Source organism: Onychomys torridus, chromosome 13, assembly GCF_903995425.1.
Source record: "Onychomys torridus chromosome 13, mOncTor1.1, whole genome shotgun sequence".
NCBI classification, from domain to species: Eukaryota; Metazoa; Chordata; class Mammalia; order Rodentia; family Cricetidae; genus Onychomys; species Onychomys torridus.
In genome coordinates this window covers 26605042-26632829 of record NC_050455.1, presented here as the reverse complement: position 1 = coordinate 26632829, position 27788 = coordinate 26605042, and the positions used below count along the sequence as shown (strand labels likewise).

Sequence of the window (27788 nt, the reverse complement as noted above, 5' to 3'; positions counted from 1 at the left end):
GTTAAATGACACAGCACAGGCTAGAGGTGGGGTCAGAGGGAAAGGTGTCACAGTTGCTGTACAACCACAGAAAAGAACACTAAGTTGTTATTTTCATACCCTACTGCCTCACAATCCTACTTCTAGAAATACATCTTACACAGACAGTAGTGAAAATGTATAAGATTTTTGCATATCATTGTTTACAAATGAAGATACTAAAAGGAAACTGGATAAAAATAAATTTAATTTTAGGCCTACAGCTTAATATTATCTGCTTTATTAAAGAATGAAGTAACTCTATTTGTACTGACTTACATATCTGTTAAACTCACAAACATATTTTAAAAAGTATTTTAAAAATGCCTGGGCAGCACAGTAGAGCTGACCTTATTGTCAGGGGTTCAGGTGAACCCACCCAGAGACCACGAGCGTGGGAGATCTGGCTCTGTTGTCCGCCATATGGCGGTATGGGCTGGGGAGTGATCCCCCTCACCCCGCCCCTGCCCTTCCTGCCTATGGCAGGTGGGAGAGCTGGTCCTGAGGTCATAAGAGTGGGAGAACTGGTCTTGCCTCTCACCAGCTGTCTGCACCTCACCTGGGCAACACAAGAGAGCTGGCCCTGATGGTGTAGGGGTGGGAGAGTGGACTCTGAGGCTGTGAAAGCAGGAGCACTGGCCTGTACCTGGCTCATCTCTTCAAGGAGTGAACTAGCCAGGGCAGTGCTGGAGAGCTCACCCTGGTGGTGAGGACAGAGTAGAGCTGGTGGGATGATCAACGCTGCAACTACCCAGGCCCAGAACCAGGGTTGTGAGTTGGCCCAGCCCAACATCCATCGCATCTGTGATCGCTGGAGCACGTGAAGGGGCCGGTCCTGCAGACCCAAAGCTGCAGGATCTCCATGACACAGGGCAACAACAGGATCCAAGAAGAGTCCCAGTGAGGGCTCAGTATTGATAGTGTAACAAAAACCAGACCTCGAACCAGATCAATGATGCTTTGCAAAGAACACAAGTAAAGATAGATGGATAAAAGGGTTTACTGCGTGACTCACTGTGTCACACTACAATTTCCATGATTGATTTTTCTTTCTTTTTTTTAAATCTCTTTTAAATTTTATTTTATTTTGGGGGTAAGGTTGCAAGAGCAGAGGGTGGATACAAAGGGACTGGGAAATGAATGGGATTAAGACCCATGAAATGAAAGACACAAAGAATAAAAAGAAAGTACACATATGCATAGTTATACACTAATATGCGTAATAAATCCCACTTTGATGTATGAAAAATGTATACATTATAGAAGTAAACAAATGTTTTAAAGGTTTGATAGTGTGACCTCTAATATAAACTACAGACTGTGAGTGATAAGGATTAATCAGTCTAGGTTTATCAATAGTAACCAACCTACCACTCTGGAGCAGAGTATCCACAGGGAGGAACAGTTGTGCATATGGGAGGGGGCACTGTACTTCCTGTTCTGTTTTGCTATAAACTTCATTGGCTAAGGATGGTGTTGCACATCTGTCATCTCTGCACTCAGAAGGCAGCTTAAAGTCCACCCTGGCTACACAGCAAGTCCTAAGTTAGCCTTGCTACATAAAGAGGTCCTGTATTAAATAAAGAAGCCAAATGTATTCGTTAAAAATTATTTGGAGGTTGTGCACAAAATTGCTAACTATGGCTACCTCACTGAAGAGGAATGGTTGATAGGATGGCATTTTATGCAAATAGTATGATACTGTTTAATACACATCAATGATATATTTTATCTTTAAAAGTTATGAGCATTCTGGGAGATAAGCACTATGCTTCTGACAGTACTTGTTACTGTCCAGGTAGAGAATGAGGCATTACTCATTGTTTTAGTTCAGCAGAGATTTGATTTTCATAATTTTTGTTTCATAACTAAATCAAATAGAAAAAGATCAAAACAAAAACAAGCTCAGCATAGCTCAAAACTCAAGACACTGTGTCATTATTGTGGATAGTGAAGACCCCATGCATACCCCATAGTGCCTCATGAGGAAGTTGATAAGAAATTAAGAGTCTCAAGATAGTGACTATATGAAAATGAGGACATGACTGCTCCTGGAGATGTGTGAGAAGAATTTTATTTGAGATATGAGGGAGAGAACCGTTATAGGCATCTGAAAGAGTCCAGACTAAAGCAGACCACGAGAAGAGAGAGGTGGGAAGAATGAGAGAAGAAAAAGAGAGTCAAAGGGGCAAAGAGGCCACAACCCAGCCAAGACAGAAGCCACGTGAGTGCTTGGCCAAACTGGCTGGTTTATATAAGAATAAGAAGCTAGGGGAAGGGAAGGGAAGGGAAGGGAAGGGAAGGGAAGGGAAGGGAAGGGAAGGGAAGGGAAGGGAAGGGAAGGGAAGGGAAGGGAAGGGAAGGGAAGGAAGGCCCTGGGCTGGAGAGGTTTAGGGCAGAGGGTGAGGAGTACTGGGAAGAGCGGAGGGTCCTGAGTGAGCCTTGAGGCCCAGAGTGCTTTTTGGTGTGTTAATAGACACCACAGTTAGCCATTTGTCCCAGGTTTCTTTGGCACCCGACAGTGAAGTCTTCCTAAACGTAGGGGCCGTGAAACCAGCCTAGCCTGGACCTAGATCCCACAGCTAGCTAGCATCCTCCTCCCGTGACAATCATTTCCCTAAGTGTTCCCACTCCCTGCCCTACCTGGAAGTGTGTGAGGCACAAACACTCCCCCTACCAACAAAGCAGCCTCTGCCTTTGGTTGCTCTTTCAAACTTTCCTTCCCTCCCCTCCTCACACCGCAATCTGCGCCTCTTGGAATCTGGCAGCGATCCCAGGCTTCTGGTGTTGCTGCGTCACTTCTCAGCCTCAAGCAACCATTTCTAGACAAGTAGTGATATCTCTGCACTGAGGACATAAGATGGAGAATCTGTCAGAACACCACAGTAGCCAGATGACAGGAGCATGGAAGACTTCACCACCACCACCAACAACAACAACCACCTGACCTGCGTGCGCACTTCAAGGGCAGCCATTTAACATGGCAAAAGTATTTCCAGTCTTACTCTGGGTGCCAGGCATTGTGCTAGCTTAAGAGTTTTAAATTTAGTGAAAAGAGTGCTGGTAGCATTTTTTTGGTGCTTGACACAAAACCATCGAGAGCGCTATTCATGCATTATCCAATCTCCCCTGTTGCACATATTATTGCATTTTGGTGGTACAAAAGCTTTTGCCACTGTGAAGGGCTACTTCAGTAAACTGTGGTAATATAAAGTCCGCTGTAAGCACACCTGCCTTCACTATCTACGCTTCCTCAGATATAAACACCCCAGGTCCCCCTAAATGGATTGAGAATATTCTCAATCTAGTCCTGTGTATTAGCATGGTCTGTGTCTTAGGGTTTCTATTGCTGTGATGAAACATCACGACCAAAAAGCAACTTGGGAAGGAAAGGGTCTATTCGGCTTACACTTCCACAGCACTGTTCATTATAGAAGGAAGTCAGGACAGGAACTAAAACAGGGCAGGATCCTGGAGGTAGGAGCTGATGCAGAAGCCATGAAGGGGTGCTGCTTACTGGCTTGCTCAGCCTGCTTTCTTACAGAACCCAGGACCATCAGCCCAGGAATGGCACCACCCCACCCTGTGCTGCACCCTTCCCCATTGATCATTAATTAAGAAAATGCCTTCCAGCTGGATCTTATGGAGGCATTTCCTCAACTGATGCTCCTTCCTCTCTGATGACTCTAGTTTGTGTTTTAAGTTGACACACAAAACCAGCCAGTACAATTTGAGAAAGGAAAAAGGCTTTTCTTCTCAGTTTATTAACTCATCCTGACACCTCACAGGCTGGTATTTGAAGATTTGGTAGAACTGAGAGAGCTTTAAAGCATTTCCTAAAAAACAAACCAAACCCTGGGGCTCTACTGCCAGAGAGTAAAACTACCAGTTTTTTTTTTTTTTTTTTTTTTTTTTTTAATCAGAGTATTTAAGGCCAGTAAAAACTGGCTTCAGTTTGCCTTCCCGATATCACTTCCCTTACACTTTCCTACCCCACCCACCAAGTACAAGATTATTTACTTCTTGTTATTTTTTTCACATATTGTTTACTTTGCCTGGACTCGTCTTCCTCTGCATCGTACTTTCCATTCTGCTATATATCATATTAAATGCCAAATAAAATCAGACACAGTCTCTAGACTCCCAATTCCATCATCTAGGCTCCCCTACACCCATCATTCATGGCTGTAGAGAAAGGGTTCGTGTCTTGCAAAAATAATTTGGGGATCCTCTCAGAAAAGATAGAGGAACTCACTTGACTTACATGAAGTTTGTACTGAGTACAACAGAGTCAGGCGTTCTGAGTGCTCAACATCACATTGCCCCCCTCCCTCCATGTACCACAGAGCTGTTCATACCAAACAACACTATCATATTTCTATCTTACTTTTTACACTTCTGTTCTCCATGACTAATTATGAGGGAAGAACTGTTACACATTTAATATTTTAATCGTATCAGCTGGATTAGAGCCCACTCTGATGTAAGGGCTTAATTAATGGCTAATGGTTCTATAGACGGTCCCAACCAAACTCAATGTTGAAACCAAGCCAAGGGAAGTATCTCTGGCAAGAAGGCAGTATTTCACTTCTTCATCTGTGTGGGAGCAAACGGAGGGTGGAAAGAGAGAACAGGAGTAAATGGGGGTTTTAAGAAGGAGAGCTGATGCTGGTGAACAGCTATGGGACTGCAACAACCTGCCTGGGCCATGGTTTGTGTAAAGATCTTCCTAGTGCCCTTCAAATCACAGCCACTTAGAGGTGATTATCCTGGAGGAAAGGTTGTGACCCTGGGTAAGATAGATCACAGAAGTTAATGTAGCCCTCTAAAACTCGAGATTCAAAGATAACACACCAAAAAGCCATCCTCCGAAAAGAAATTTCCCAGAGGCAATTATGTGAAATCAACTTATTCTTCATCTAACAGAAAGAAATTGAAGTGACGCTGGCCACTGACAGACCTAAGGGACAGCTCTAGACGACATCTCAGGCCACACAGAGCTCACAGGTGTTGGGAATCTCTGCTCAGGCCCCACTCCTCCCATTCCACCAAGGGTCTGCTCTTCCCCTGGAGATGCTCAAGACCACACCTACAGGGTATTTAAGACACGGTCCCTAGACCTGCCATTTCTTCCCCCTAGAATCACCCGGGGGTGCTTTGCTCAGTAAACCTGGACTCTTAATTCGGCCTGATATGATTTATTACATCGGTGGAGAAAGTCAATATTGGGGTGTGGAAGCCTTTCAACAGGAGATGCTGCTCTCTCGTGGGCCCCAAGGCCTCATCTCCATGAGCAGTGGGAGGATAGCGTGATGAAGAGTGCAGAGAGGCTTTGGAAGTGCCTTGCCTGGTGCATCTCAGGAGGAAGCCGCTGTCAACCCAGGTTCTTTTGCAAGGTACACACCTAAGAAGCCAACAAACCCTGGGGTACGGATGAACCCAGAGCACTAGGCCCAAGTTACCCCATTCCTGTCTCTAATGTAGGGACCAACTTTGAGGAAAACCTGGGAAGATGAAGAATACTGTCTAAAGTACTTCCCACTCCTCAAGCCCTCAGTGTGCACGCGCGCACATGCACGCGCACACGGATCAGGCTCTTAATTCTGCTCTTCTTCAAGTAAGTCCTGAGTATACATTTAGTCCCTTCTTCCTAGGCACAGATGGTGGAAGTAGAGAAGACAAGTCATATTCAGTGACTGTTTCCTGGCATCTCTTTGTGGACAGTGACTATTTTTAGCAGCTACCACACCCCATGATTACTCTTCCAGAGGAGCTTTCGAATGATTTGGGGTATGTCTTCTCCTGCCTCTCCCCAGTCCTTAGAACAAGGTTCTTAAGCCAGATCACAGCAGTCAGTCTTAGAGCTTAACATGACAATGTAGTGGGAACTAATCCCTTACTGCTGTCCACAGAGGGGGATGATCACCACATGGACTTTTCTATCCTTTGGGTGATTTGCTCTCGGGAAAGAACTAAGGAGGAAGAGACATTTACTTCTACTCCTTTGTTTACTGTTCCTAGGAAATAACCGTTTATCCATTTGGGGAGGAGGGGGTATGGAAAGCCTGATTTTAAATTGATTGTGTCAAATATCAACAGTCACTATCTACTCATAATATACCTTACCTAAATTCTCCTTCTCTAATCTCCCCAATTTGTACTGAGCAAACCATCAACCAGGATAGCTCTCTCTTCCCACCAGGGAGACAGATAACGTTTTTAATTTTCATCCCTATTGTTTTGGAAATAGAAGGCCCTGATAATATTCTTCAGACTATCTTACCAATAAAAACTATACTAACTTTGATCATTCAGCTCCTTGCATTTGTTTTAAAAATTGTATATATTTATTTTATTTACTATTGTGTATCTGATATGGGGGTAGTGCACATTTCATGGTGAGCATGTGGAAGTCAAAGAACAACTTTGTGGAGTTGGTTCTCTCCTTCCCCTTTCATGTGGGTTCCAGGAATTGAACTTGGGCTGTCAAGCTTTCAAGGTAGGTACTTCACCTGCTAAGCCATCATGCCAGCCTCGTATCTGTTTTCAATTAGTTAAGATTTGGAGAGGAAAGTCGATTAATTAGTCTCAACTAGAACTAGGGAAATTAGTAGCTTTCAAAAAGGATTTAAAGTCTAGTCAGTAATTACTATACCCCCTTCATGTTTCTAATATGTACCTTAGTTTACCTCCACCTTTGTTAAACTATCAACACACACACATGCACAGCCACCTCTCCCTGAACACCAAAGACCCCGTGGTAGGGAAAATGATGTGTCCTTCTCTCAAAGGGGTCCATATCCTAATTTCCAGGACATGTGAATATATTATATTGCATGATAAAAGTGATCTTAATCATGTATTATTAAAGATCTTGAGATAGATTATACTGGATTAGCTAAGCGAGCTCAGTGCATTTACAACGTCCTTCAAAATTAAAGAGAAAGATTTACCAATGCTATGTTGCTGGATTTGAAGTTGAAACAAGAGCCCCAAAGCTTAGAAATTCAGGCAGTCTCTAAAAGCTGGAAAGTGTAAAAACCTGGGTCCTCTTATTTACTCTTCTAATGACTTTTGAGACAGTGCCATGCTATGCCACCCACACAGGCCTAGAACTGTACATCTTCCCTTCTAGGCCTCCCAGTTGTTAGCATTACTGTGTTGGAATTATAACTACGAGCCTCCATGCCCAGCTTTCAGGGGTCCTTCTAGAGAGCCTCTAAAAGAAATATAGCCCTTCCAAGTCCATTATTTTAGCCAAGGAAGCCTAGTTTGGGCTTCTAATCTTCAAAACTATATGATAATCAAGTTACATTGTTTTAAACTACTTATTTGTGTTCATTTGTTACCGTGGTCTTTGGATATAGGGGATTTAATTTGTACCCTAAGGCAGAATGATGCTGTTACAAGTAAATAAAAATGTAAAAGGGGCTTTGGAATTGGGCAATGGGTAGAGACTAGAAGAATTTTGAGAGATGGGATAGAAAGGACCTCAACTACTTTAGACAGACTGATAATAGAAATGAATTTAATTATTCTGCTAGAGAAGACCTATAAAGATACAGAATACATGACGAAGTAATCATATATTTCTTAGAGAATACCTAAATTGTTGGGAACATACTATTCATGCAAATATGGACATTAAAGGTACTTTGAAGGGTACTCAGATGGAAAGATGAAACATGTTATTGGCAATTAAAGGGAAGTGTGTCCTTGCTTTGAGCAGCTGGAACACACCATGATTTAGCCTCGTTTGGGTCTTTGACTTTCAAAACTGTAAGATAATAATCTGTGATATCTGAAGTCACAACACTTATGTTAATTTGAGACAGCAGTAACATGAAAACAGTACAGGCCACTGGCCTAGAGCTCAGACGATGAAACCATCCAACTATTCTCTTCACCTGCCATGGGGACAATATGACAGAAACATGGTAAATGCATAGGATTTGGCAGTAGGAACATGTGGGTTGAAATGCTCCTTGGACACTGTATTCATTAATGAATTCAACAATTTTTTTCTTAAGCGTTGGTGTGTGGGGCCTTTTCCTTGACACTGAGAGTGTAAAAGTGAGCAAAACACTTTGATCAGCTGTGCGATGTGAGGAAATCACTGACTTTGGACAAGCCTCCATTTCCTTCTCTGAAACATGGGAATGATAATATACTTCTCTCTTAAAGCTGTGTAAGGACTGGGGAGAAAGCTCAGTTGGTAAAGTGCTTGTTTTATATGCACAAAGACATAAGTTTGATCCCCAGACCGATGTTTTTAAAAAGAGCCAAGCATGGCGTTGCATTCTTATAATCCTCACACTGAGGAGGCAGAGACATATTGATCCTTAGAACTTGCTGGCCAGTGAGAGACTGTGTCTCTAAATAAAGGTGGAAAACACCTGAGGAATGACACGTGAGGTTGTCCTCTGACCTCCACGTGCACACACACACACACACACACACACACACACACACACACTGATAACCAGAGAAACTATGAGGTTCTATTTCTTGTCCAGCCTTAGCCTGTGTCTTTGCATCTGTGGGGTCTGAAGGAAAACTTTAACATTGGGGAACAGTTATTGATGTCCATCTCTCCCCACTGTGTATGTATACACACACACACACACACACACACAGAGAGAGAGAGAGAGAGAGAGAGAGAGAGAGAGAGAGTCAGAGTCAAAGACCCTCCTACTAATACTGGGAAAATCTCACTAGGACTGTTTCTGTGGTTTAGGGGTTTGTTGTTTGTTTCGTTTTCTTTTCTTTCTTTCTTTTTTTTTTTTTTTTTTGAGCTGAGGATCGAACCCAGGGCCTTGCACTTGCTAGCGCTCTACCACTGAGCTAAATCCCCACCCCTCATTTTGTTTTCTAAGAAGAGGTCTGGGAATACATTCAGTTGGTAGAGCACTAGTCTTGCACGCACAAGGTGCTGAGTTCTATATCTAGTCCTGGGAGGAGGTAGGGAACAACCCTCCTAGTAGACTTTAGCTAAAAAAGGGAAATTCTGTACTCTGTAGCTCATCATCAAACTTACAGACTCAATGGGTCTTCCTCAGAATTGCTCTCACACCTAGTGATCTTCTTCCTCTCCCCCAAATCTAGACTCTCTTCATGCAGGTTGGTGAGTGAGCATCTACTCTAAGTTGCTCACACTTTCAGTGGCTTTAGGGTGTTCATCTGACTCCAGGTGATTATGGGAACAGAAATGGGAGAGATACGTTCTTAAGCAAAAGTTATCTAAATTGTAGAATAAAAAATAAAAATACAGAAGAGAAGACCTAGAGAATATCACTTCACTACTTAGTTTTGGCCTAGCATGCCATGTGAACAACAATTCTGGACACAGGATAGGCTTTCATTGGACATAAACTCTATCTGTTGAATTTTCCTTAATTGTCGATATTGACCTTGCTTGTTTAGACTTTTGTCTACAAAGCAATCTTCACTCATTTTTAAGTCTTTTTTTTTTTAACATGTGCTGAAACTTGTGATCTATAGACTGAGGATTTGGGATACAGCAGGGAAGAGATACAACTCTAGTAATAACAAACTTCTCATTGCCTCTTTTCCCTCATGGACCCAAATCTGGCTACCCAAAGCTACTTCTTTATACCTCAAATTTCAGTGGTTACATCTCTTGGGTATATCTTCTACAAAGCTCTCAATTTCCTGTTTAAACAGGAACCCAAACATTCCTTTGCCTGGATTTCCTTTGATAAGAATCACCTCTAGTATTGGCTCCTTCCATCCTTTTCTGGTCCTCTCCCTAGAAGGCAGACAAGACCGATGCTGAGGCAATGTGTGGCTTCAGAAGGTAGGTTAGGGTAGAGCAGCATCTATCCACATGCTCATTTCCAGCTCTCAGAAGCCTGATGACCCTTCCCTAGAGACCCTTGGTCTACAGCCAATGTTTGACCTGAATATGTTTCTCCAGATTAGGCAGTGACCTTCTCAACTGCAAAGCTGACTGCTTCTGGGAAGATGAATTTTTCAAGTTCCTTTGGCTGACTGTCTCCAAAAATTCTTGCCATAAAAGTCCCTTGCTATCACCAAGCCTGGCTTTAGTTTGTAGCTTGCCAGTGTGAGTGAGGCCGAGGGCAAGACACTCTGGAACTACTATGCTTAAAGCCATTCTGAATTGCTATGATAATTCTGCAGTAAACCTGTCAGAAGCAGACCATCCTTGTTTAAGTGCCTTCCAAATAGTAGTTCCCAGACCCCTAATCTAAACAATCCTAGTAATCTTCCTCAGAGAAGGAAGTGCAGACTCCACCCTCCATTTCCCCTTCCCCACCAAGCTCTCAAACAACAGCCTGATGTCTTTAGTCTTTGAGCTGAGTCAAGTGGGAAAAGCGGTGAACTTCTCCCTTTCTTAGGCTCTTCACAACCTTAGGATCTTCCAAGAAGAAACCTGACTCTGGCTGTTGATAAAGGGCTTTAAAAAAGTCAACAAAACCAGAAAAAGTGCATTGCAAGAATCAGAAGAGTATTTCAGAAATCCTGTTTCGTGCTTCTCCTCCTCCTCCTCCTCCTCCTCCTTCTTTCTCCTTCTTCTTCTTTTTGAGATTGGATCTTGCTATATACTTTGGCCTGAAACTCAGTATATAGACCAGGCCAGCCTTAAACTCCTGACACAGCCTCCTGAATGATGGGATTACATTTGTGTATCATCACAGCCAGCTCTACAAAACCACTGAACAAAAGAATCAAATATATGATTTTTTTTCCAAAATATGGTCAAAAGTTGTCAGGAGGAAGTTCCTCAGGGACCATACTCTATTGCTACAATGTAGTCAACACATTAAATGGATCGATGATAACTAGAGAAACTATAATGAGGTTCTATTTCTTGCCCAGCATTAGCCTGTGTCCTTGCATCTGTGGGGTCTGAAGAAAGCAGCAACCTTGGGAAACAATTATTGATGTCCATGTCTCCTCACTGTATATATCCTCAAAATGTATTTCAAGAAGCACATGTGAGTGCATATGAAGTTGGGTGATATCTGAAGTCTTTGAGTCTCCATTTTGAGGCCATTGAGAAGGAAGGAGTTCTTTCAGTGCATGTCAGGGTTCCAACTCTGGCTATATTTTGCCTTGAGCTACCTACAATCCTGGAAAAATTAGTATAAAGGAAATGTACCGAAAACACATGGGGCGTAGAACTACCACAGAAGCTATTTACTATACAAAAAAAAAAAAAAAAAAAAATTCACAACACCAAGACATTCAACTCCAACCTTTAACAGTCAATAAAATGGAAGGTGCTGGAAGGTGCAGAGTGTCCCTCTAAGCAGGCAATGAAGAAAGGACGTAGACAGAGACAGCAAAAGCCTCCTGACTTCTCCTGGGTTAATCCTTCTTCCCATGTCACCTTAATACCATCCCGCAGGCCAAGCCAGAACAAGCACATCTTTGTGTATCATGGGCTACATAAGGAACTCCACCAAGCATAATGGGCTTCGCACCCGCAGACAATGAAATCGCATCTTCCAAGGGTTCACTTTCCCCAGCTAAAGATCACTCCACAGAGCTCTTTTCCTGGACTGTCAAATGGAAGGTGACAGTGGAGGACACAGAGAGGAGCTGCCCCACTCACAAGATCCCTGAACTCATTTTTCTTTTATCCTAATAAGGACATGGACACACCTACCAGAACCGGCATTGCCATGGCAACAGCTGAAGGCCAGGGTGAGCAGGTTAGTGGAACAGCATGCTTTCTAAATTCTCCCCAAAGGGCCTGAGGCTGCACTCACTCCTGAGACGTAAAAGATGTTGACAGCACTCCTAAATGGACTCCAAAAGAACTTACAGGACATAGTTTCCTTGGGAGGACTGGTTAAAGATGGAGTCTTTCCTTGAGGATTTCGCATGGTCAGAAAGGCAAAAATCTATAAACTGAATAAGTGCTTGGATCCCCCTATAAAACTAGGACACATAACCATGCCCACTTCCCACAGCGTAAAGAGATGTGACAAACCAGGACAAAAGCAATCCTACAAGGAAATAGAGAGACAAGCAGTTAAATAAAATCTCAGTAGCACAGCCTCCCCGAAGAGTCTACTCACAGAAACTCTAAATTTTGAAGGTAAAAAGGATAGATTCATCTCTTTTATGAGAAATCACAAAATGGCTGTTTATTACTAAATGTTTTTCTTTGGACTCTCCACTATGTGAGTACTATGTCATTTAATTCTAATGACTTTATAAGGAAGACACTACTCTTACGTCCATTTTACTGAAAAAAAACAAAAAACAAAAAACCCCTGAACATAGAAAGGTCCCAGGGATATACAGCAACTGAGTGGCCCAGAAAAAAAAAAATCCAAGAAAGGTTGCTCTGAGTCTGGAGCTTGAGTGTTTAACAATTATCTCTGGGGTCTAGGAAAAGCCCCAGCTTCCCGCAAGAATCATAAACAAATAGCTTCCTCACAGTTTCTGAGCCTCTAAACATACTAGGTGGCATCAGAAATACTTACTCTTGCCCAGTTCATTTTTGCTGTTATTGAGTTGTGATTTTTGGTAATGGGGACTGAGACCAGGACTTCCTACACAACAGGTAAATGCTCTAGAACTGAGTTACAGTCTAATGCTCTTTTCACTTTTTATTTTGAGACTGTCTTATTAAGTTGTCCAGGTTGGCCTTGAACTTGCAATCCTCCTGGGGCAGCCCCCTGAGTAGGGCAGGTTGCAGACCTGAATCACCAAACCCCCTTCTAGACCAGTTCCTAAAATTTAGGGTGCATTAAGAAGACATGGAGGGCTCGTCTGAACACTCTGTCTTCCTAACAAATTCCTGGATGTTGTTGTTACTCTACCCCAGGAACTACACTTTGAGAACCACTGTCTAGTACCCTGAGTTCTCTAACTAAGCCTCAATGCCTTCGAGCCTATCCCACCCAATTAATCTTTCACTGTTTAGTCCCAGGTCCCCTGGGGCCTTGCTTCACAGGCTATAATGTTATCTTTGGCAGTGCTGTGTGCCTTGGAATTCCCGGAGCTCTTTTGATACATAGAGAGAACAGTTATTATCCCCTGTTATCCCTGGGGGATGGACTCCAGGACCATCACAGACACCCAAATCAGCTGATGTTCAAATCACATATAATGTGGTACAGTGATCGCCTGTAAAATCACAATCCTCCCGTGTACTTCATATCATCTCCAGAAGAGTGGTAGTGCCTAATACAAAGGAAATGCTATGCACGTTTTTACCTTGTACCACTTAGGAGAGAGTGACAAGAAAAGAAAGTGCCTGTGTGTGTCTGGTACAGATGCATCTTTACCACATAGTTTCTATTTGTGGTAGCTTGACTCCATGGATGCAGAACTTGAAGATTCAGTTGGGTTTTCCACTCTAAAATATTGTGACTGTTGTTCAGTGGGTTGTCATTGTTGTTTTGTTTGAAATGGATTTTTTTTTTCCTTAGAGAAAGCATCTCCCATGTAGATTATGTTGGTCTCAACTTGAGATCCTGCTACATCAGGTTCCCTTGCACTGTCACATCTAGTTTGCACATATCTGGCAGGTCTTCAGATTCTATGAACTGTATAAAGAGGAGCCTTGAAGAACCAACATGCAAGGGAGGCCTGATCCACTGCAGATAGCCAAACCAGTCTCCTAGCAAGCAGGGACCATCTTTTCTAGAATCTCTTGGGATTTTCTCTGGGAATTAATCACAAGAGAATATTCATTAAGACTTTTTCAGGGCATTCACCTAGACAAAGTTAAAAAGTTGTAACACCTGTCCGAGTCTGGCCCTTTAATATCCCTCTCTTTAAAACATATTCCCTCATCCTTGCAGGGGCTGTGACTGTATTCTGTGCATTCACTGTTTAGCTAATTTTCTCTGTGCTCAGTCTCATGGGAAGCTGGAGGGAAATAAGGAGGCATGTGATCCAGTTCTGCTTACACAAAAGGCAAGGCTGGAGAACAGGAGCCAGTAACCAGAATTAACCAATTTAATGCCTGACTTGTTTATCCTATAGAGAACCTCACCTACGATGCCTCCATTGATCTCTTCAGAATATAGCTTCTTTATCCTAGGCTTCTGCAGACTGCGAAATTAAACGAACACCTTACCAACAAAGCAGAAGAATTAAAAGGGAAAGCAACTCCAAGAAGCACACACATGAATAAGGAGCAGGGCACAGCAGGTCCAGCTTCCTTTATGCCTATGGTCACAGCCACTGCCGGTGTTGGTATGAAAAGAACAGTTAGTGTTGAGGCACAAGAAGAGCTCAGACACACATGTAAGGGGCAAGAAGCACAAGAAACACACCTTCCAGAAGCAACTGCACCTTCGCCACAAACGCGATCAGCGGAAAGTGGGATTTGTTTGGGATTGAAACCAACTTTGGAGAAGCATTTTCCTTGTCTTCAGGGAACAATGAATAAACCCTCCTCACCCCATATCCAGGAGGGTGACCGGACTGTATAGATGTGTGAATGACCCATGTAACCTCAAAGGACCTGTATCTGGGCCTACAAATAAACACTATTGAATTCTAACCAAGAAGTTAGAAGTCAAAGCCAGATAGCAAAATACATACCACGTAAGTATTTTCCCAAAAAGTGGGTAAATAGACTACAGGGGCATTGATGCTACATGTCAGTTACTGTGTCCAGCCCTTCATTTTCTTTTCATCCTCATGACAAGTCAATAACAAAAGCGTTATTATGCTCAACTTAGAGAAAGAACAATTTAAAAGATAAGCATTTAGGAACTTTGTCTATGTACGTTCAGTAAGTAAGCTTGGCATTGGAATTCAGCTCAGCTCTCACTCTAAATTATAATCTTAATCTTTACACCATTCCTCTCCAAACAACAAAAAACACACTTTAAGTTCTAATATCCAAAAGTACAAAGGACAGGGCAGAAGGCAGAGGAGAACCCGTTTAACTTCATGTAATTGGTGTGGGGGCATTTCGAAAAGTATGGTTAGGTCACCACAGAGTAATTGAAAAATGTGAGTTCTACCCAGTCCATGAGGGCTATGAGTCATGTGTCAGCAGCCAGCAAGGACGCAGAGCCATGGAAACTCATCATCTATCTCCATCAAAAATATGGATCATGGAGAGCTGGGCTTGATGATCTCCAGGCTCCACTCCTTCCTAAGAAGCTGTTGGCAGTGAATAGATGATGGGAGAGAGAGAGAAAAAAAATTTGAGGATGTGGCAACTGGTAGGTTTCCTGTTCTCCAGTGCATGGCCCTGCACCTGTGCCCATACAGGCAGCACGAACTCGCTATCAAAGTAGATGACATGAAGTTACGAGAGGATATGTTGGGGAGACTTAAGGAAAGTTAGAAGAGGTAGGTGGGGATTAGATACAATCATATTTCATCGTATACTTGTATGAAATGCTCAAATAAAAAAAAATAAAGAAAAATAACATTATGCATTAGGAACATATATTCCCAACATCCTTTTGAATCTGAAGGAGAAACCTGGGTCCAAAACATGAAATAATCCATAAATGTTCCCATTTCACATGTGTCTAGATTTACACCAACCAATGTCATTCATGAGAAGATATATGTAAAGCTAGTTCCCAGCTCACCAAACTAACCTATGTCTCCATGACAATAAGACTAACCCCAAAGGAAGGGAGGGTGACCAGGCATGACTTCATGTGTAACTTTGAGTAGCTCTGACATGTCTAGGTGTCTCTTCACCCTACAACATTTAGTACTCTGAGAACACTCTCCTCCCTCCCTTGTTCATTGGCACAAAGGTTGCCGATTTGTTCAACGGACTCTTTCATGTTCTTCTCCTTGCCATCTGGCAATATTAGCTGTCTAACAAGTTGCTTCAACTTGTGCATTTTCGACAAAACGTACTTTTAGTTGACTTGTGAAAACACTCATAAATAGCAAATGCTGCTTGATTAGAATAAATGAAAGTCCTTAGAGTTGCCAGCAAAAAATAGGCCTTAACTGCACAAGCTATTCAGCCTAATCATTTGAAAGGCATCTGGTTATTTTTAGAAAGAAGTCCTCATATATACCTTCTTATGTCATCTGTTATGTATACGTGCATGTATTCATTTTAATCTGGGTGGATTCTCATAAGGCAGCATGCTTTGCAGCCATGTTACATACACCTGGACACACTTGTGTTTGAACCCTATCTCTGTTACTCAGAAGCTGTGTGAATGTGGGTTCATTCCTGAACTTCTGTTTGTTCAGTCTTTAAAATGAAAATAGGTATAATATGTTCTTGGTTACCTATTTTCAACTCTTGAAGAACTCCAAGCATAAAGTCAAAACAATCATGTATATACACAGCGATTGTGTTCGTATGGAAGAAAAGAATCAAAAAGGAGCTGTCTCTTACAAAACCGGGTCATTTGACCAATTTCTAGAACCCAAACAAGAAGAGAGAGATCCTGACTCCTTACCTGGTGTTGCACTGGATACCGTTGGCCACTGCTGATCAGGCCCTCCTGGACCAGCGCGTAGAATGCCAGCCTCTTCCAGGTGCACAGAGCTGAGTAAACACACAGACCCAGATAACAGTTAGACCATAAAAGCTTTCCAAATCTCCTCCCACCCTCAGAAATTGCCTCCATTATGAAGAGAGGGCTGCAGCTAACACTCCCTGCTCATGCTTAAACTGCAACCATTACTGCTGAGCAGTCACCTTGTAAAAGTGCAAAACCAGTGCTGACGTACTGCCTGCTGCGCCACAGTGATAATAACGCAGTCTGTCTTTATGGCAGTTTTGGTTTTCATTAATGCCTTGTGGTGCCCACTAAATCTAACAAAAGACCCACAAGAGGACAAATGCCATTTTAACATCTCAGTGATGAGGAGGGAAGCTTCTTCTCCAAACTTCCAACCCTCTCTCAGGTTAAACACACTAATACTGTCAGCAGTAATATCAGTTTGGACACCCAACTCGTTCCTGGGAGGGTGGGTACGCATTCACAGCTGAGAATTGAGCCCTAGGCCTCATACATGCTTGCCAAGGTCTCTATCACTGAGTTATGTCCCCAACCCTTCCTAATTTATTTTAAGACAGCATGTCACTAAGAGGACTGGCTTGAAGCTGGCTTTAAAAGTTGGTGTTTTTCTCTATCTGTCTCCCAAGTAGTTGGAGTTATAGGCATGTGCTACCATACCCTGCTCACCTAACTACTTTGTTAGTTTTTCTGAAAGAAAAGTCTATTTGATATACTACAAGGAACAGTAGGATGGACAGACAGTAACAAAAAAAGTATTGCCTATTACCTGCCTTGATTAATTCTTAGCATTAATTGTTTTATTTTTTATCTGTATTGCTTTATGAATAGGTGATCTACCCAACATATCCTAGGACAAGAGAAACCCAATCACAGTCATTTATAGATCCACATTCAGAAGAGATTAATTCAGCATAAAATACTGCTGGGACATCATTTTGGAGACTCATAGAGGCTAGCAGAGAGAAAACAAACTATCCAGGGACAGAAAGAATACTGTGTCTATTTATGTATTTCTTAGCTAGTGTACTTCAAATATATCCAGATAGAGGAAGAAGGAAAATGGAATCCCAACTCAGTAAACTTGGAAAATTCTCCAAAGTTGGAGGACACTTTTAAATTAGACATTTGCTTATCCTCAGATTAAATTACTAAAATGTCAGTGATTGACTGAAGGAGTCACTTGAGACAGTGGATCACAAGTAGAACAGGAAAGGGGATCTATGCACCCAGCAGTCCCTTGCTCTTTCAGTCCAAACATGCTGGGTAGAAATCCACTAAGCTGTGACCTAACACCATTATCCTTCATTTCCAACCTATAATTTTCTGATTTTTTGCAAATATTTATGTCTTTTGAGAGTGTTTGGATCTACCCAAAAATTATATTAACATAAAGATGTAATTTCCCTGCTCAAAGCAGATTTTAAAAGTAAAATAAGAGTGATATAATGCCTCCTGAGGTTAGACACACCAAGAAGCTGATGCACTGTGAGAAGGAGGCATTCTTTAAGTTCATGGCTCTGATACATGTTCAACGCACTACAAAGTGAAAAGGATGCAACGCCTTAGTTTCAGATTGTATTTCCTTTCTTACCTACTTAAATCTCTTCATATATATTAACTGAAACCAGAACAAGAGCAAATTTAGCCATCTGTTTATGGCACAACAAAATGGAAATTCCATTAATATTTTATTTTAAACACAATTTTTAAAAAGCTGCATCTCAGCCAGGCAGTGGTAGTGTACGCCTTTAATCTCAGAACTCAGGAGGATCTCTGTGAGTTCAAGGCCAGCCTGGTCTACAGAGTGAGTTCTGGGCCAAAACCCTGTCTCAAAAAACAAAAAACAAAACAAAACAAACAAAAAAAGGCTTCACCTCGCAGCTTTGGTACCTTTTAAGCAAAACACTAATTCAATTGCAATGGTAAAAGCTGATACTGTAAAAATAGCTTAATTTACCTAATGCCCAGCTCCGCAAACATCTCAGCTACAGAAAAAAAGGCACACCTCAACTCTAATAAGTACAAACAACTCCTCTGATGCCTCATAGGAGAGCATCTGTATGAGTGTCTCTAGCTTAAATTCATGACTGTGGTTCCAGCATGACATCTCAACAAGCCAGTTACCAATCGTCAGCCCTTGCCTGATTGCTCCTGATTCAGAAATAGCACCCACATAATGATCTCTGATCATTCGTAAGCTTGAGAAGGCATTAATTTATTTTAATCTAATGCATGTTTAATGAGCTAAAATTATATTTTCATTAATTCTACACATACTATTCTACAAGCGTTCTCTTTAGACATTGGCCTAGGTTTGATGAAGACTCAATTAATAATTGTCCAGATATTCTGAAGGGCTTATAGTCTGGAGTTCATTTCTCCTTCAAAGTTAAATTCTTTTGCTAATCCAATCGTTAGTTTCTTGAGCATCCCTATCTGGTTTCCAAAGACAGTCACAAATAATGAATCTTTCATTTGGCCCTATGTCATGGACACATCAGCTCTGGGAATCAGTTACTGTCAAAGAGACAAAGTAGACAAGACAAAACTATATTAAATCAGAGTCTTGAGTAATGCTATTACTCTAAGTTGATCTAAAGCAAGCTAGATTTGGTCTCCAGATATTCAATAAAGTCCTGAATGTGGCTCATCTCTAAAGAGCCCATGATATTGGTAACAGTAAGAGAGCAAAATGATGGAGAAGACAGAAGATTCTAGCAGGGGCAAACATAAACAACAATAGCTATCATTTATGGTGATACATTGTATACCCTAGTAAACTTGTCTGAGGATCAGAGGACAGAGCCAGCCACTAGATTAGACAGGCAATGGTGGCACACACCTTTAATCCTAGCACTTGAGATCTCACGCCTAGCACTTGGGAAGCACACATGCCTTTAATACCAGGAAGTAATGTGTCAGAGCAGAGAAAGGTATGTAAGGTGTGAGAAAACAGGAACTCGCTATCTTTAGGCTGAGAATTTTGTAGAGGTAAGAACTAGTGGCTGGCTGTTCTGCTTCTCTGATCTTTCAGCTTTCACCCTGATATCTGGCTCTGGGTTTTTGTTTTAATGAAAAGACCATCTAAGATTCAAACAACAATCATTTATTGTGGCTAACAGTGTGTAACGGTCAGGATAAGATAGGAGAACAAGGAATCTGAAATAGGAAACAATGTATGTATATACATTTATAATATACTCAACTCTGAGAGCTTCTGACTTGTATGAATAAAATTTTTAAAGAGAGAGACAAAAACTATAGGTGAGAGGGGATGAAGAGTCAGAATTATCACAGGAAATTTAAAATAGTTTTAAGTTGACACAAAAGTTTTTAAGCTGAGATATCCTTGTAGGAATTTTGATGAAAGTACAGAAACCTGACGATGATTCCACATGGCATTTTCATTTCCCAGCACTCAATAAGCATTTGGCACTGATTACTTCCAATGTTTCAAGAAATAATCATGGAGACAAAAATAATTGCATTCTCCGGGTAGAGTTTTTAAAGCTTCTTAATTTAAACAGCTGCTTCTGGCCTATGGAGATACAGTTTATCTAACAGAGCCCACTTCAAGTTACTCCCAAGTGAAGGAAAGAAGGAAGGACATACATACCTGTGCATGCCTGCTCTTAGTGAGGCAGAATAACGCCAGTCAGGGTTGGGCTGTCGGGGCTGCAAAAATCACAAAGGAAGTTTGCTGTTAACAGGGCAAATCAATGTGCTCCCAGGGTAGTATTAATCGATTAGTTGTCCCTTAAATATTTTCATGCATCCAATCAAAAATACCAAATGGGACATTTCATATGGAATGCTAAAATGAAACCCATAACACACATCACTTTTAGGAAGAAATTAAGTTACGCAACCCAGACTGAAAATCAAGGAAATCCATACTTAGGGGTGCTGTGAAGGGTCACATTGAGCTTTGCCCTGCCCAATATAAGTCTATGTTCATAAAAGACTAGAGCAATCTGTCTTATGACAGGAAAAACATTCCTCTCTTTTACTCTCAAATGCCCCATCAAAGGCACACCTTCAGTTCTGTAGTCTAGCTATAACAATACATGATTACACAGATTCTGCCGACCTGGCTGGACTGCAGAGGACTGCAGTCTACTGTTGCCTTTGCAGACTGCAGCATGTTTGACCCCGGAAGAATGTACCCAGTCATAACGCTAGCAACTGATAACAGCCTCTTCTCCTGATGGAAGAGGACTCTAGTAGAGAGAAGAAAAACAAACCGTTGCAGTTTGACCTCGTTTTGCCACTGAAATCTTCTCATAAATCTGTACTGGCTCCCTGATCCTCTCTCATGATTTACCTCCTCATTCAGCTCTCTTCACTCGTCTCGGACTGCTTAGCAGGAAGCAGCTGGAGTCCATGAAGACCCTGACTCTTTCAGCACCACCTTTGTCCCAGAAAGACATTCCGTGTGCCCTCTGCCCACAAACCGTCATTCCAAAGTAGAACCGATAAAGAGGAAAATAAGGGCACTTGAAGACTGGGTGGGGAGCTATGCACTGGTTAGATGGTATTCAGAATCACTAGAGACAAATCAGGCATGAATACTAAGGTACAGTTGAGTCAGAAAATGGAAGGGGTTGTAATTTGTGCTTTCCCCCAGGTTACATGATCATAGTTAGCAACATAAAGCTGTAGCAATGCCAATAAACTATTTCAAAGTCCAAACTGGTCCCACCCCCACCATTCATACAGTTCATGCAAGCAATGTGAAGTATTTTCATAAACACACTTCATAAAGCCCAGAGAAGTGATGGTGCCAGAATCCCAGCCTTCTAACAGATTTACGGATGGCTAAGCAGTACCCAGAGAACCTAAATCAATACCTGGAAAAGTGGTGACTCTGAATACTGCATCCAAGTCTCATCCCCCCATCACCACCCCATAAAAGCTGTCACCTCATTCTCTTGTATTCTGCTGGCAAGATACGTATATGTAACTAGCTTCAACCTTGGTTTTCAAATCTATAACATGCTATTGTTGTTCCATATAAAGGAGCATAAATTACCCACAGACCAAATGAAACAAGTTACCATTTTCTACAAGTATTGTTAGAGGCAACAAAAGAGAATGTTTGTACATAATTTTATGAATCTGATAACATGACTGAAATACATCTGATTAAGTTTTCATCATCACTGTCTTCTCCAGCCATTGGCAATACCAGTGTCAGCTTGTCCACGGAGAAAATCCTTTTACAAAGATTCTGACATCTGCTGAGTAACTGTTGCTTATTTTTCTGATTGTGTAACACTCATGATGAAAATTACTGCAACTTGATCTTTGGGATGAAATCACTAACCTCAATTTGCTGAAAGGCACAATTCTATCAGGACTGAACAGGAGACTCACTTTATTACACAATTTCACTTCCTCAACAACACATTTAATTTTTCATGTTGCTATTTTCAATAACAATCAGCAACAACATACTTCTCAGATTTACACAATTTCACTTCCTCAACAACACATTTAATTTTTCATGTTGCTATTTTCAATAACAATCAGCAACAACATACTTCTCAGATTCATTTGCCAGAATGATAGTTATGAGATTTCTTATGGCAATAAGATCAGATGGGGACAAAGAAAGGAAGAAAGCAATTAGTATATTTTAATTCACCATATAATAGTACACAATGAAATAAATACTTCTATCCTAATCCTTTCCTAACCAGATGATACATTCTATGAAACTGATTGTTTCCATCCATTTTACTCATCAAACACACAGATATCCTCATAATATTCATAAATGCAGGGCTATATCCTTAGAATGTAGTAGAGGTCTGACATTGGATAGGTTTTTAAAGGGTTTTGCCTTTTTTGTTTTGTTTTGTGTGTGTGTGTGTGTGTGTGTGTGTGTGTGTGTGTGTGTGTGTGTGTGTTTCTAGACAGGGTTTCTCTGTATAACAGTGTTGGTTGTCCTGGAACTCACTCTGTAGACCATGCTGGCCTTGAACTCAGAGAGATCTGCCTGCCTCTCTGCCTCTGCCTCCCTGTGCTGGGATCAAAGCCATGTGCCATCACTCCCAGCCTTTTAGACTATTTTTAAATAAATGAACTATCACAGAAGTTGTGATAACTATAAAGATAAAGATAATTATGTGATCTTTAAAGACACTAAATTTGCCTGATTAGTGAATATATAGTTACTTCTATGTTCCTAGATACTGATTCATCTTAAAAGAATACAAAATTGAAACTCAAAAATGCATGTAAGTTTCATACTTCAATTTGATTCAATTTAGAAAATGTTCAGATTGAAAGGCTGACTACCCATGTGTCTGCTACAAGACACTAAGGCCTTGGACTAATTATGATTATTTACTTCTAAAATATTTTAATATTACATTGGTTTTGGACATATGTTTATTCATTTGAGAGAAGGTATTATGTGCCCTGGATGGCTCAAACTCACCTGCCAAGGCTGGCCTTGAATTTTTGATTCAACCGATTCTACCTGCCAACTGCTATGATTACAGACTCAGTGGGCTGAATTTCCATTGGTGAGTTACTCCAGTTTAGTCTTTTAATACAATAATAGTAACAGAACTCTAGATGCAGAAGAAGTCAATTAGGTAATCCATGTGGGTGATGTAATATTACTGAAGAACAAGCACCAACTTGAGTTCCTGCTAAAATTATAGCAAAAGTTTAATTTATCCTGTTACCAAATTATTTGTGATTTATGCCATAGGATACTTAAGCAACAGAAGGATGAATCACTTCTAAGACAGTTTAAAGTAAAATAGGTTTAAAATATCCTGTTACTCATAAACTCACATGAACATACAGTGAAATAAAATGCTATCTTTTCGGCCAGGCAGTTGTGATGCACACCTTTGATCCCAGCACTCAAGAGGCAGATGCAGGTGGATCTCTGTGAGTTTGAGGCCAGCCTTGTCTACAGAGGGAGTTCCAGGACAGTCAGGGCTACACAAAGAAACCCTGTCTCAAAAAAAAAAAAAAAAAATCAAAAACCAAAAACAACAACAGATACCACTGTCTTCTTATCATTCATGTTGCTGTTGAATTTGTCAATAAACTGCTCTTTCAAACTAGAAAGTGTATGTAATATCTCTTTGTTCATTTAGAATGTCTCCACAGGCAATTTTTCATAGTGCTATCTAATAGACATTGATCTAAATTGCAGTAGGCAGAGTGTTAAGACAAGCTCGAGACCCCCACACCAAATGTACATGTCCTGTATAATCTCAAGACTCAGACTGTGGTGGACTTATCCTCATAATTGTGGTTAGACAGCTCAACTGTCTTTTTTTTTTTCATCTAATTTAATTTTTTATTATGAAATTTTTTTATTCATTCCACATACCAACCACAGCTCCCTCCGCCCCACTGTCTTTTTTAAAGGGGGATTACTTGGGTAAGACTAACCTAATTACAAGACCCATTTACATTCAAGTCTAGAAGTCTCAGTCAGAAGTTGGAAGGATGTGAAGCATGAGAGAGACTCCAAGCCACACGAGATTCTTTAAGGCCAGTCCTGAGAGCAAGTCACATGACAGGACCCTAGGAAGCCTACTCTGAGCTGAGAGTAATGGCCCCTCCTTGGCCCCAGCAAAAAGAGATAAGCCGGCATAGGATTCTGTCCCCAAGGAAGTGAACTCTGCCAACAATCTGAATGAATTTCCAAGTAGATTCTTCTCCAGACCCTCCAAAAGAGTACCTATCCACCGTGTTGAGTTTTTTAGCTTTATGAAAACTGAAGTAAAAAAAAACGCAACCACATAGTACAGGACTGTGAGACACTAAGTGGATGAGGTTTTAACCACCAATTCGTGGTAATTTGTTACAGAGCAACAGAAAAGGAATGCATTAAAGCAAAACATAACACTGAAAAGAATCGTGACTATATTACACATTGGTCTTTCAGTAAATCAAAATTGGAAGGGGATAAACTTGAGGATTCTGGGTAGAAAACTTCCAAGTACAACATGTAAACTCCAAGCTACAGGGAAGGAAAGGAATTTAAAATATGCATAATCAGTTCTAGTACAACAGAAAGTGTAAGGTCTGGTTATTCTGGATGCACGGTCTGCTAGTACAGCAGCTACTCTCTTACACACAATCGCATCTCCCTGGAGCCAGCAAGGCCAGAAAGAAGCTGGCATTTCTCTCCACCTTTCAGTGTCAGACATTTCTTTGCATGTGCCAAGTTCAAATTCTTGAAAAGAAAGAGCTTGCATAATTTCTAGGTTAGCAGATTTAAAACACTGCTGAAGAGTTCTCTTGACCTCTGAATTTTTTTGTCATGGCTACAGATTATACTAATCAAAATATTATATTAATCAGGTAAAATATGTTCATCTTATAATGTACATGGAAACTCTGACCCAAGTAAGGTCCTGTAAAAGATACATTTAAAAACACCTGTAAAACAAAACAAACTAATTTTAAAAAAAGCCAGGCAAAGATGGTGCACACTTTTAGTCCCAGTACTCAGGAGGCAGAGGCAGGTAGATTTATGTGAGTTCAAGGCCAGCCTGGTCTAAAGAGTGAGTTTCAGGACAGCCAGGGCTACACAGAGAAACCCTGTCTCGAAAAACCAAACTAAACCAAAACAAAAAACAAGTGGTTATAATAGATAACAGACGACTACAGGGGACATGAAATCAGTTTGGGAGCTACTTGAAAGGAGGGAGGAGTCCAGCTGGTGGGAGGAGAAACAATAAAAAGAAAGTAAGAAAATTCAATGATGCAACCAGTCATTGTGTATGTTTACAGAAGGGGGAGCAAGAAAAGGAAGGAGAAGAAGGAGGAAAAGGAGGAGGAGGAAGAGGAGGAGGAGGAGGAGGAGGAGGAGGAGGAGGAGGAGGAGGAGAGGAAGAGGGAGAAGGAGGAGGAGAAGGAGAAAGAGAAGAAGAAGAAGAAGAAGAAGAAGAAGAAGAAGAAGAAGAAGAAGAAGAAGAAGAAGAAGAAGAAGAAGAAGAAGGAAGAAGAATTCCATTAAATTCTCCTAAAAGTATCTTGGTGATGGCAATTTTTCCTCAAATACTTGCAAACTGACATCATTCTGACCTCTCATTGAAAGCAAAAATTCATAGCTAACCAGGGCAAGAATCCAGAAATGAAGCTGCTATTCTGACAGGCAGAGAGAGTGCCAATAGTCAATGTATACTATGCCAAGCTGTGCCCCTGCAGTGTTCTGAGTAAGACCAGATGCCCATGTGATAGCTCATGGTGGGGTCAGAGGAAAGGGTAGGTCAAGGGCAATCAAGCCACAGGAAACATTTCTTCATCAATAAGAATATGTCTAAAGACACAGAGAAGAATTTAGCTGTTATTCTTTTTGGCTCAACTGTGTCTGTGGAGAAAAAAATGAGGAAGGAAGTCATTTAAAGAAAACACTGTATTATTAGATTAAGAACAATAAACATTTCCCTCAGGACAGCCCTATAGCCGATATGAAAATGGCAACACTAAACAGCCCCACCCACTAAAAACTGGTCTTCAAAGATGAAGTGCTAGAATAGAAATTCATGATTAAAATTTCTTGGCCTTGGAGCTAGAGAGATGACTCAGTGGTTTAGAGCATTTGCTGTCCTTGCAGAAGATCAGGGTTCAGCTCCAAGGACCCACATAGTGGTTCACAACTGCCTGTAATTTCAGTTCCTGGGGGATCCAATGCCTTCTCCTGCCCTCTATGGGCTCTGAAACACTGGTAGTGCAAATAAACTTGTAGGCACACATACATACACATAAAAATAACGAATATAAAATAAAATCTGCTGCTCTTATATGGTGTGGTATCACACGCCTATAATCACTCATGAGGATCAGGAATTCAAGGTCATTCTCTACTATGCTTTCAGTGAGGGGCCAGCCTACATCGTAGGAGACCCTGTCTCCCAAAAAGCAGCTTGGTCTAGTCTGACCATTTTGCAATTTAAAAAAAACACCATCATGTTATTGTACATTGAGTGTAAATCATTTCAGGACAGAGCCACCAGATGGCAAAGTCAGTACTAGAGGAAATGTATTTGGTAACACTGAAAGATTACATTAACTCTTTCAGATACCCATGTCTGGACTTAAGGTGGATATGCACATACAGTGGGTAGAAATAACTGAGGATCTGATAACTGTAAATTGCTTCGTTATACATAAAAGTGAAGCCAAGCTTAAGTCTCTCTGCTACTCCTTTATGATTTCACATGCTGTGCTACTGAGTACTCAAAATGACTCATTAGCAATCAATCTTAGGATTGGGTCTCTTTTCATGGAAACTCTGAAAGAGGTGCCAGCTACCTTCACTTCAGATTTTCAGAAGGCTCCAAAGAGAAATTCTGCCCTGTTGCCAAAAAGCTGTCATAGCACAACTCAGGAAATTAAAACAAAACAAACAAACAAAAAGCCCTGTAAAGTCTACCTAAAGATCAAAGTCTGCTGCTAAATGTTGATGTTTAACAAGCAACAAAAGAAAGCTTACAGAGCGAAAGAACAGGGACAAAAGCTCTGAGTAAATTTTGCCAATAGTAAATTGGTAAATAAATAGTTGGCAGTAGCATTCTGCCCAAATATCCCATGCCAATATATATATATATATTTAAAATTAGGATTTTTGTTTACTCCTACTATTGAAGAAAAAACATAGGCTTTAGAGTCAAACAGATGTGGCTTAAAATACAACTAGCAGTGTGTTGTGTTATATAACCTCTCTGATAATGTTTGTTTTACATAAAACTTATGAGAAATGAAATCCTATATATACATATTGCAAAGTAGAGTACTTTTTATATAGCAGAGTGGTCAATGGGCACAGATTCCTTCATTCTTCTTTTCCAGTCTCCATCTGATTTAAATGTTGGTACACAGCATTAGTGACATTCCAGCACCTGCCATCTGCAATGACGAGGTAAGGAAAGAGAAAGCCTTAGCTGGGAAAGCCAGCTTGACCCAGCCAAGATGGTTTTCAAAACAGACTGACTTCAGCCACCATTTCGCCAGGCTACAGCAATGGGACTCACATTTTCTCCATAACTGCAATAAACTCAGGAGCTGTAGACCTTGGGACGCTTCACTGAATTCTAAGAGACGGCTATCGGGTATCATCTGCCTTTGCTAAATTCGTGTACTCTCCTGGCAAAATCCCACAAAAGCAATCACTTTCTGACATAATTTTATCCCTCCATCATAGGTTTGTGTCCCATAGTAACTATTAACATACAGGTCAATGTAAAACAGAAATAGTTCATGTATCAAAATGCCCCAAGCGTTGGGTCAAAGGAGAAAGGACAAACATGTCATTTTTCT

General features: G+C 41.1%; 1 protein-coding gene across 11 annotated transcripts in view; it reads right to left on the bottom strand.

Moving 5' to 3' along the window:
• LOC118594617 (protocadherin alpha-C2) overlaps positions 1 to 27788 on the bottom strand; it is a 229877-nt gene that overhangs the window by 16051 nt on the left and 186038 nt on the right. For all 11 annotated transcript variants that reach the window (XM_036204611.1, XM_036204613.1, XM_036204609.1 and 8 more), the window contains 2 exons: positions 20104 to 20162; positions 16422 to 16510 (listed from right to left, as the gene is read on the bottom strand). In XM_036204611.1, coding sequence (XP_036060504.1) covers positions 16422 to 16510; positions 20104 to 20162 — 148 coding nt within the window. The remainder of the gene's footprint in view (positions 1 to 16421; positions 16511 to 20103; positions 20163 to 27788) is intronic.